The sequence below is a fragment of the Papaver somniferum genome, unplaced genomic scaffold (assembly GCF_003573695.1).
Source record: "Papaver somniferum cultivar HN1 unplaced genomic scaffold, ASM357369v1 unplaced-scaffold_137, whole genome shotgun sequence".
In the NCBI taxonomy this organism is placed as follows: Eukaryota; Viridiplantae; Streptophyta; class Magnoliopsida; order Ranunculales; family Papaveraceae; genus Papaver; species Papaver somniferum.
The window spans coordinates 3,072,861-3,085,135 of record NW_020622934.1 but is presented as its reverse complement, the minus strand read 5'-3'; the positions used below and the strand labels follow the sequence as shown (position 1 = coordinate 3,085,135).

Genomic DNA, 12,275 nt, shown 5'->3' with positions numbered 1-12,275 from the left:
TAAATCCTAATATATGGAATAAAACCTTTCATCTCTCTTTAGTTTTTTCTCCCTAAAAGTATCTTTTTCCGTTCTCGGCTACCTCTCCTTATATAGGTATCAAAAACCTACACTAAAGGAGAATTCCTTGTTTAATAAGGATACCACCAAGTCGATAGAGAATAATTTGTTTCTTGCAAGTTAAGTGACCTGATACGGTCTGATACGACCCAGCCGTTAATGAGTAAGCATCAAACACACCGCAACAAACCCATTCTCTCGCTTTCCTCGGCTAACCCATCACCGAACTCGAATTCTCTATCTCCACCATCAACCACCACTTTACTCGACCGCATAAACAATAATAGTAACTCATATATCCGGAAGTCACCATCTCTTTGTCGTTTTTTCGACTAAACCATTCTTAATATTCATCTCCTTTCTCAATCATTATCCATCTTCGTCTCCACCACATCACCCATTAGTCACCGAGAATCAACACTCCCATGACAATCACCATCACGAGCTCTCTCCTTATATCTCTGACAGCAACCACAGACTCGAGCAACACAGACCATGTCCCATCCAAACCTCATTGCAGACTCGAGCTTCTCTGCCAACTCCATTTCAAATACCATCCATTCTTCTCATCACTGCCATCGACAATGGAAAATCATATAATCCGTCACTACCACCATATACTAGAGTTCAACTACGTTTCCGGTCATATTATCTGCCATCATCACCGAGTATCAGAAACGACAAGGTAGAGAATAATCGAAGTTTTTTTATTATTGAAAATCTTGAGAATACAATTCGGTTCATTGTGACTAAATAGGGAGAAACAGACTTTACTCCAAAAATATATTGTTTATTAACTAAAATATATCCTAACCATATATACAAAATACAATATATACATATCTCTTAATACTCCCCTTCAAGTTGGAGCATGGGATCACGAATGCCCAACTTGCAAAGAAGTTGCTCAAACTGAGGACGTCCAAGAGCTTTGGTGATAATCTCTGCAAGTTGAGCGGTGGTGCGAACATAAGAATTAATAACAACACCGGTCTGAATTTGATCGCGTACATAATGATAATCAATCTCAATATGTTTGGTGCGCTCATGAAAGACAGGGTTAGCAACAATATGAAGGGCAGATTGACTATCACAGTAAAGACTCATAGGCTGAGAGTGAAACACACCTATAGATTTCAATAATGCCTTTATCCACGTGAGATTACTGCAAGTATGAGCCATGGAACGGTACTCGGCCTCAGCAGAAGAACGAGAGATTGTATGTTGCCTCTTTGTCTTCCAAAATATAGGTGAGCCTCCCAAAAAGATAAAATAACCAGTAAGCGAACGACGACTAAGAGGGCAGGAGGCCCAATCAAAGTCACAATAAGCAGTAAGCTGAAGAGCACTGTCTTTACGTAAAAGAATCCCTTGACCCGGATGACCCTTCAGATAACGAAGAACTCGAAGAGCAGCTTCCCAATGAGATACCCGAGGAGACTGCATAAACTGTGCCAATACATGCACCGAGTAACACAATTCAGGATGAGTAATAGTCAAATAGATCAAACATCCAACGAGCCGACAATACTGGGATGAATCAGAGTACAGTGGTCCATCATCTAGAGCTAAACGATGATGTTGATCAATGGGTGAAGAAGCTGGTTTGGCTCCAAGAAGTCCAGTCTCAGACAGAATGTCCAAAGTGTATTCCCGTTGAGATAAAAAGAGACCATCAGCCCCTCGAGACATTTCAATACCAAGAAAATACTTGAGAATTCCCAAGTCTTTCATATGAAAACAACGACTTAAATATGCTTTAAAAGCACTAATCGCAGCGGAATTGTTCCCGGCAATAATTAAATCATCCACATAGACAAGTACGTTAGTAGAATTCTCACCTTGTCGCAGGGTAAATAAACAATAATCAGCATAAGACTGAACAAATCCAAAAGTCTTAAGTGCACCTGCAAGCTTAGCAAACCAATTACGAGGAGCTTGACAAAGATCATAGAGAGATTTATGGAGGAGACACACTATGCCAGGGAAATTAGTTGATTATCCTGGAGGAAGTTGCATATATACTTCCTCATCAAGATCCCCATGTAGAAAAGCATTTTGAACATGCATTTGATGTAACTCCCAATCACGAGCAACTGCAACTGCTAAAAAATGTTCTAACCGAAACCATTTTAGTTACGGGAGCAAATGTTTCATGATAATCCACACCTTCCACTTGTCTATTACCGAGGATAACCAATCGATCTTTATACCGCTCGACAGTACCATCAGAATTATATTTGATCTTGTAAACCCATTTACAACTAATAGCCTTCTTCCCTGGGGAAAGATCCGTAACCGATAACGTGCCATTCTTATCAAGAGCATCAATTTCCTTAGACATGGCTACATGCCAAACGGGAAGACGAACAACTTCAGCATAACTCGTAGGTTCTTTAAGAATAGTGATTGCCGCCAAAAAACGAGTATGATTAGCAGAAAAATTTGCACAAGACACATAATTAGTTATGGGATAAGGCATACCTAAAAATATTGACGAGTCAGGAGTGGAGGAGCTGGGATCAATTACTTCAGTGGTATTACATACATAATCCTTTACTCGACTATTAGGAACTCGGGATCGGGAACTACGGCGAACTGCTGTGGCAGAAGTGTCAGCTTCACGTGTGTCAGAAATTATGACTCTCAGAACCCGTGGTCAGATATCCCAGCAGTATTAGATGAAACACGGTGTGACACATCTCGTAAACTGTCATCAGATGAGACCAAAACATCCGAAACTTCAACATTTTTCGAATTTTCATTGTTAGATAAGACAAAAATGTCGCCTGACCCATTAGGTGACGTAACTAAAGGTCTGACACCTTTTGAATTTCCACCGTACATTGTATGTGAATGGACAGGGTCACCTGACCCATTAACTACGTTTCTGACAGGTCCTACATCTTCTGAATTGTTACCGGAATAGACAGCAAGTGAGACTGAATTGTCCCCTGAATACACCGATTCACTATCACCAGTGCCTGCTCGACTTCCATCCTGATTCCCAGTGCCTGGTATGCGAGTACTAACTGACGGCAATAATTCTTTCTGATCCGTAGATATCACTAACCTGTCATTCAACTCCATTTGGCAGTCTACATTATTATTTTCCAACTAATCAGTTGTATAGGGAAATTTGTTTTTCAAAGAAAACTACATCACGAGATACAAAAAATTGTTTCGTTTCCAAATCAAATAAACGCCAAACCCTTTTCCCCATGAGGATAACCAATAAAAGTACATCTCGGACTTCGTGGATTAAATTTATTACGATCATGAGGCCTGACACTTGCATAGCACAAACATCCAAATACCCGAATAAGATTAAAAATAGGAGGCTTCCTATGTAACAATTCATATGGAGTTCTCCCATTGAGCAATGGAGTAGGCGTGCAATTAATAATATAAGAAGCGGTTAGAATGCACTCACCCAAAAACCGAAGAGGTAAATTTGCTTGAAAACGCAAAGCACGCCCCATATTCAATATATGACGATGTTTTCGTTCCACTCCCCATTTTGTTGTGGTGTATCCACACATGAGGTTTGAAATTCTATTCCTTGTTCCGAAAGAAATGGAATCAATGGACGAAATTCCGTACCATTATCACTGCGAACCTGCTTAACTTGTCTATTAAATTGTGCCTTAGCCATAGCACAAAAGTTTTGAAAAATCTTCACCACCTCAGTTTTATGTGTCATCAGATAAACCCAAACACAACGAGAATAATTATCAACAATCGTAAGAAAATAATGTGCACCACAAGAAGACGAAGTACTATACACACCCCATACATCATAATGAACTAAACTGAAGATGTCATTAGCTTTATTCTCGCTAATAGGGAAACTAGCACGAGTTTGTTTAGCCTTAAAACAAGTATCACATGGTTCATTGAGAAACTTCTGACATTTAACTTTATCCGTACCAGGAAGCAAAGAAACAATCTTATTAGAAGGATGACCAAGACGCCTATGCCATAGGTTATAATCTTCACCAGTAGTAACTCGATTTGCCAAAATCTGCGCTCCAATGTGGAAGATATAGACCCCATCTCGTTCTTCTCCCATACCAATCAACATCCTCGTAGTGCGGTCCAGTATCACATACAACTTATCAGTCAAAGTGACAATACATTTAAGATCTTTAATTAAACATGCTAACGAAATCAAGTTACAGTAAAGATCAGGAACATATAAAACACGAAATAATCTCATATTGTCTCCAAACACCGCAGTGCCTTCACATGAAGCAATTGTGTATGTGCCGTTCGGAAGTTTTACGGAAGAAAAACCTATTTCATATGTTTCAGACAAAAATTCTTTACTCCCAGTCATATGACTTGAAGCCCCTGTATCAAGTATCCACTTCTTAGAAAGTTTTTCCTTCGAACCCTCTTTATTTGAAGAACTAAGGATATTTATGATAGCTTCCCACTGTGCATCAGTGAGTATATTAGCAAGTGGTACTCGATCTTGTGATGAAAGATAGCCTCCACTGGAATTCGCATCAATATTCATAATTGCAGTATTAATAACAACTTGTCTATCTTGTTCGTAATTATCTCCATTCAATTTTACCGGAGAAATCATCATTCCCGTATGATATGAAGAACGTAAGTAATATGTTGAAATTTTTAGGTTATTTCGATTCTGGCTCAGATGCCACGAAACGAGAAGGTAGAGAATAATGGAAGTTTTCTTATTATTGAAAATCTTGAGAATACAATTCGGTTCATTATGACTAAATAGGGAGAAACATACTTTACTCCAAAAATATATTCTTTCCTAACTAAAATATATCCTAACCATATATACAAAATATAATATATACATATCTCTTAATACATCTCCATTCCTCTTCATTCTCGTCATCGCAGCTTACTCCACCTTCCTGGAAACTTGAACGAGCCACCTTCATCACTGCCAGCAAACATCATCATCACTTTCATGCCCTACACGAGCGCTTCCGTTGCCCTCTCACCATCTGCCGACAGACATTGTCCATCATCGGCGCTTAACCCGAGAAACAACCTTCTCTCGTCTTTATTCTCAGAATCTACCACTGAACCATGATCATCTTGATCATTATCACATTACCTTATCATCGATCAATGGCGCACTCATGATCACCACTTCCATGCCCGAGTTCCATCTTCTATAATCCGGTTAGTACTTCAATCTCCTGTACATTCGTCATTACACCACTTCTCCGTTGACCTCCAACATAAGCCATCAATCACGGGTGCTTCCCTGAACTGGTCGAATAATTTGAAGATGATGGTGGTGCCCTGTGATACTAATCGGGAGCCTTTAACAACATTTGAATTCCGGTTTCCCCTAAGTAGAAGACCTGGCTGCCTTTAGCAAATCCTTTGGCACATGCCCCCTTAACAAAATAAATGCCCCTTAACATACAAGGGAATGCCAATATCACTTGGCCTCTAAAATGACCATTTTACCCTTTTGGTCTTCCAAGTTTTTATTTTGCTCATAATTTCTTCATACAAACTCAGAATGGTTTTGTTCTTTCGTCGTTGGCTTCGTTTTCTCATCCTCTACAAAATGAACGAGTTCTAGTTGGTCTTTGACCCTTCTTCACTTGTATCCTTAAATTTTGTATCTATTTTCCTTCTTTTTGGATGGTTCACCTATTAAAACAAATAAACTAGAAAACAATTATAATACAAGGTAATATGCAAGAACTATAACTAAAATTAGTATGGAATTGACACTCGAAACATGTAAATTAAGCACTTATCAAATTCCTCCACAGTTGGCTTTTGCTAGTCCTCGAAAAAACTACCTAAACAACAACTCCCTTTCGTTGAGGTTACGGTTACACTTAGCATTTGCAACAAGCCTTTAAACCCCTATGTGTCCCTAGTGGATGAGTTATAGTCTCGTGAGGGCTTACGAGAGGTATACCCACAAAACCTACTCCAACTTCAAAGCTTTCCAGCATCCCAAGCATCCAAAGAGCTAGGATGACATAAAGATTCTCAATCTAATATCAAGAAGTCAGAAGTACAAGATAAAATTCAAATATAAAGTGCGATTAATCGAAGAAAGTGCGGCCGGTCAGCCTATGCCATAATGAAAGAATTCAGGTTCGAGAGCGACCAATAAGCATTTCGTCTTGACTTTTGCCTCACCAAAAATGGTTTTTATGAAATTGCACTCAAACCAGCAACAGTGGTATAGTTAGGATTTCTTAATTTATGTTTCACTTGAGGACAAGTAAAATTCAGGTTTGGGGGTATTTGATATCTTTTGTGCTCTAACTCTCTATTTAATCCCAAATTCCATGTTTTCATTATTTTCAAGTACAAATACTTTTAATAATTAATTTTGTGTTTTTAGGTAGTAAATAAAGCTTAGATGAATTGAGAAGCCAAAAGAGCGGAGAAATGGTGGCTAGTGACTACGGAAGAGAGACAACACAAAGCTCCCGCTCGAAGACAGTGAAGAACATAAAGGAAACATCAAGCAAAGAGCAGCCGCAATCCGCTTGTGCACCATTGGAAATCTGTTTGCGAATACATGGGCTTGGTAGAGAACGCAAAACCCAAACCCATATCCAGACCTGATACATCAGAATTCGATACAGCCGCTCAACACCCAACAATTCCTTCAAAGAAACATCAAATCTTGATGCATCTTCCTAACACCCGAGCACTTTCTATTCCTTCCCCTAATCGACCAGAAACACCACCTTCACCTATCTTCTCTCTTTCACATAACCAACACCATCTTCATTCCCCTCAATAACTCCAGCTCCCCGACCATCTCTGCTCACAACCACCATCATCAATTAGCCTCTAACCTCTATCTCTCTCTATATTATCTCCAACAGTGGAGGAAACATAAGATTGAGAAAGATAGGTTAGGGTTATCTTCAACAGTGGAGGAAATATCAAATTAATGAAGTTGCAGAGATGAATTGAAGAAGAACAACGCGTTTTGGTGAGTGGGTCTCTATTAATTGACGAATTAAAGGTGAATTGAGATTATGAGAGTATAAATAGAGGCTTGATTATTTGTAATAAATCATCCAAGATTAGCTGGATCATCTAGTTTGCATATAATTGTGCTTTCATCTTGTTAATCATGTTCTAATTATTTTTTCTAGGTTTTAGATGAAACCCTTAATCTGATGCTAGGTTATTCATGTTTTGATTATTATTCTTGAGCTTAAACTGATTTAGGAATGGTTTAATCATTGTGTCACAATATATTGCTTTGACCTTTTATTTTCTATGCAGTATAGGTAGATAGAATAACTCTATATTGTTCTTCAACTCATGTTTAAGAGACCAAACTAATCTGTGATGAATTTTGTTGTAAGAAGACAGCTTATGATAGTGATTAGTTACCTTAGTTGATATTAGGCCATTTACTTGAGACTACCCTGGATAAACAGTAAACTTGCATCTTGACTGGTGTCCATTACAAGGGACAAGAATAATATTGAGACTAAACTGACTTGCCAAAGGTTAGGAGGTGGATTCGACTTCCCTTGTATCTTCCATTTGAGTGTCCACACCCTTGTTAGTTGCATCCTTTATTTACAGCTTGTTTTACTATTTCAGTCACTGCCATCGTATTGTCGTATCAATACACAAACTCTCTTTTGTTATACCCAATTTGAATCAGTTGTAGTTAGAATTTAGCTTCAACTTTACACCCACCTAGTCCCTGAGGATCGACCTGTATTTACACCACACAATTGGCACTGTGCACTTGCAGTGATGATGGTGATTAAATCTATTCTATTATACTGACTCAAAAAATCCTGAAAGAAATACAAAATTAAATCAAATGATGATAAGAAAACCCTTTTTCTCTTAAATCAAAAACTCAGAAAAATTGTTTGTCAAATCAAAAAAAAAATGTTTAGATTTGGGTTTTCTTTTGTTATTGGATCTCCATGTGGGTTTGAGTTTTCTTGATGATGATATACTTTGTGTAGAAAGATAAAACTTATGAATGAATGCGTTGATGGATAAAGAGAAAGAACAAAAATAATGGCGTAAATGTGAAGATGGGTATGAAGAATGAGAATATTCTGAAGAAGATGAAAACGGTATTAATGGTGGTGGGATATAAATTTTTTTGCTTTTCAAAATAAAAGTACTTAAATGTGAAATATAAAAATTTACAAGGGTTGTTTGAATTTCCTCAAATAAAATTGAAGGACTTACCCACAATTATAGCTATTAACAGTTGTGAATTCATCTCAACGGCTGAAATTTTATGAATGTTGTCATCCAAGGGTTTTTTAACCCGCTAGCTTATTAAGCTTTCCCGCGCGGACGCAAGGGATATTTCTGCTCATTAGAATATGTATTTATTAGATTAATTAAGGGAAATGAAAAATTAATAAACCATTCATTACGAGCAATTAATGAGACCACATCAATTAATAAAACATTTATATTGATATTAAAGTTGAACAAACCACGATTGTAGATTTATCTTTTTCCTCGACAAATCTAGGCCACTCTTTATCTAAGCTATGTTAGCCAAACTGTGTTTTATCTTCTATATTATATAAGGGACAATGGTGTTTTTACATATGGACGGTAATCTACATTTCGGACACATAAAGAACGATTCTGATTAAACTGCTAACCCCAGACACGTGTTTTTTTTTATGTTGGACGGTCAATTACATTTCGAATAGATAAAGGACGGTCCAGATTGATTTAACCACTTAGACTCCGATTACACTTGCCATCCGTTTATCCCTTTGTATTTACTCGCCCTAATTCCAGCTCTTCCATTACTCATCCAGTTAATTTCAAAATTAATTTCAAGTTTCTTTCCCATCAATGGCAGAGGCGTTACGCATGTGCAAGGGTAATAAAAACAAAGACAATATTGATTCTGGCTATTTTTCACTCTGATTTTGGTTGATTTGGGGTTATGGTTCTTCTTTCCTGAAATTTTAATCGATTTTTCTTTTGTTGATATCATAGGGTTTTGCTATAATCTTCTCTGGGTAAAAAGTGCAAAAACTTTGGGTAAGTGATTATCAACTTTAGTTTGATTTTCTTTGAATAATAATTCATAAGGTCTCAATTTTTAACAATCTATATCATAAGTAATTATCAATTTTTAGTTTGGTTTTCTTTGAATAGTCTTAGATTTTCAATTTACAATCTATGTTATAAATTTACTTCATCGTTGTTATTTATGTTTATCATTTCGAGTTAATGTTGATCTTTTCAAAAACCCATATTCAGTTTTGCTTTCTTAAGATGTTAGTAAGATGGTAAAAATAGCTCACGATATGGAGGTGTCGATTCTCAGTTTATCGTCATTAGCAGTACTTAGATAATTTTTAGAGATTTAAGACCATTAGTTATGCAAACTCATATTCAAATGTATAAGTTTAAATTGAACATTTTGTGGGTTTAATGATGGAGGGGGATATCATGCTTCTTTTCTATTTAGGGTTGAGTCGCCTATTGGATGAATGTATACCTCTTTATATTGACTATGGACGTACATAATATTAAGGCGTTGATAAGTCATGTAACCATGGAGTAATTTTGTACATAATCCATGCTCGACCAAATTTTACTCCTGCACCGTAACGTGGAACCATGGAGTAAACCAATTTTTTTTTAGGTTTTTGCTCTTTGGTTATACATGCACCACTGTAGTTGCTCTTAGGTGCGCTAATTTTAGACTTTATTTATGGGGTTTTTTCAAACTCAAAACTTATTTAGTATTGTGTATCTTTGATAGGGTTAATATGATGGAAATTGGTTTTCTGTTGAACGGTCCTGAAGAGTCTAATTCTTGGATTAGGACAGTTTGGTTTTAGATTGGATTTGTCGAGATTGCAGTCGGTTACTTATTAACCTAAACGGGATTCAAGGGGGTGGTCAAGTAATCAAATCTTGAGGTATCAGCCGTACTTGATAAGCGGGATACACAATGTCAATTTAGTTGGAAGCCATCGCAGGTTTTATTTTCGTCCTTTTTTTTTATAGTTGCAAATTCTTATCTGTGGTCAATCTTATGACACAATACAGGTTCTGAAAATGTGGACTTTGTTGTTGGATGGACAGATAAAATAGAACCAAACAACTGAATTCACATAATGTAAGACCCGATTTCATGCAGAAACTTATTATAATTAGAATAAAACGTTTTCTTCAATAAGAAATAACTTTACAAACATACGTTTTGTGCCCATTAACATATGTGGTTGGCTTCATTAGTTTTGCAATTGACTCGAAGTCGTTATTTGCAATACAGCCTGTGAAACTGTACTGTAAGTCATGCTTTAATAAACAAGCTAAGGGATTAATAAGGATATAAGGATACATGGTTTAGGTTCACAATGAATTCGAGTGTGTTTTCTGGATGTCGGTGATTAATACGTGTAATTATAGGTGAGTATCAGTAAACGTCATCCCGTGTCGGATTATATTTTTAACAGCTGTATCTGATCCTAAATGAACAAGCTCAAAACATTACAGGTGAAAGAAAACCTGAGAAGGGAGCTTTGCTATTGCAGTTCCACATCCATCCTTAGCTTCGACGGATTACCAATGCCAATTACCAACATCTTAAGATCTTTCTTAAAAGAGAAAGTAAAAGATCATTGAAGAAAGGAATTAGTGCAAAACCAACGGCAGAAGCCCTGGTAAGCAACAGTTGCAATCATCACCTTAAATAATTTTTTTAAACTACAAATTAGTTTGGGTTGTTGTATAGATTTGTTAGCAAGTTTCAGCGCCACCACCTAATCAGATGACCTTTACAGTTTTCTCTAGATACAGATGACCTTTACAGTTTTCTCTAGATTTCAATTTTAACGGGACCAAAGTCATAGACAGTGAGATAGAGAAAGCTATCCTACATGTCATTGGGTAGATACTGAGATTGTTATATTAGCATTTATCTTAGCCTAATCATGAGGTTAGCATATAATTTATTCATTGCATGAACAATAAGGATTGGAATTGCACTTCATTGCACAAACCAACCCCATATTATAGTTGTACAACCGAAATTGACTTCGATTATTTATATCAGTTGCTATAGCTTTTATTCTGTGTCTTCATATTTTTTTGTTAGTTTTCAAGATTTACAACTGTGTTAAAAAGAATTTGCATTTAATATCAATACATATAAGGTTGTGATTTTTAAATTCCTGTCATTATATTAGATTGCAGGAAGCTATGCACGATAAGTTGCAGGTAGAGATGATAGGAAACAAATGTAGCCGGACATTAAACTCAGTGATTAAATTTTGATGCATTTATTTTAAGATATACTATTGTAATTGGGGAATAAATGGTGGATTCACAAATTTCAAGATGAAGCTTTTTTTATTTTGATAAGAAATAAAATATCACAAATGGATTAGAAGTCTATTGTAAATTGTCCTCCAAAAATTATAGAGCGAAATCAGGAGTCCCAGACCACTCAAAACAAACTACATCAGACATATTTTGCCAGAGCGTCAGCGACAATATTCACGTCTCTTTACTAAATGACGAAATTTATCAATTTAAATAAACTCTCTTAACATATTTTTTTGTGGTCCAGCATAGCTTACGCCTTATATAATACCTTAAATCTAGGTAGAGAAAATCCAATATCACAAATATATGTTGTGTCTGTGATCTCTAAAAGTATCTTGATCAAAATAGTGGCTAAGTGCTACCAAAAGCAAAAAGAATATCATAAGAGAAACATCAAAATAAAAAAAAATAGGAAAGAAGGTTACGCTTTTGTTTTTGGGTGTAGTTTGTTTCTCATTTTGACCCCTGGCGAAGGCGTCAAAGAAAAGAAAAGAAAAAGGAAAAGAAGTCAATAAGATTACATTTTGTGGCAATAAACCAAAGGAAAATGAGGAGAAGAAGGGTGTGGTTTTGCACTAGAAACCTTGACGGCTTCGTAACTAGAGATTCATAAATTCGATTTTTCTGACCTAATTTGATATGCAAACATAAACTTAAAGTTATTAGTTTTAAAGAATTAATCAACATTGAATAATTCTAATGGACAATTTTTTTTTCATTTGAAAAGGATAAATGTAGAGAAGAAGAAAGGAATTGATCATTAAACTGGTGAAGAAGAAGTTGGAAAACAATAAGGTTTGGATCAGCCAAAAAAAGATTGTTTCAGTTATTATTAAGGAAAGGGTAATTAAGTAACTTCATACACACTAGACACCACTTAATCCACT

General features: G+C 36.3%; 1 protein-coding gene and 1 long non-coding RNA gene across 3 annotated transcripts; one reads left to right on the top strand and one right to left on the bottom strand.

The window, feature by feature from the left end:
- Nucleotides 1-906: 906 nt before the first annotated feature.
- Nucleotides 907-2,404, bottom strand: LOC113334946 (uncharacterized mitochondrial protein AtMg00810-like). Its single transcript, XM_026581167.1, has 2 exons — nt 2,230-2,404; nt 907-1,967 (listed from the first exon to the last, which is right to left on the bottom strand). The coding sequence occupies exons 1-2, from the start codon at nt 2,402-2,404 to the stop codon at nt 907-909; spliced, it is 1,236 nt and encodes a 411-aa protein (XP_026436952.1).
- Nucleotides 2,405-8,852: 6,448 nt separating this feature from the next.
- LOC113334357 lies at nt 8,853-11,439 on the top strand. Of its 2 annotated transcripts, XR_003352724.1 has the most exons (6): nt 8,853-8,923; nt 9,043-9,087; nt 9,818-9,977; nt 10,108-10,470; nt 10,558-10,724; nt 11,250-11,439. It is a non-coding gene; the product is annotated as an uncharacterized LOC113334357 (long non-coding RNA). The 2 variants fall into 2 exon arrangements; XR_003352725.1 differs by lacking the exon at nt 10,108-10,470 and having other exon boundaries at nt 9,818-10,037.
- Nucleotides 11,440-12,275: the final 836 nt, after the last annotated feature.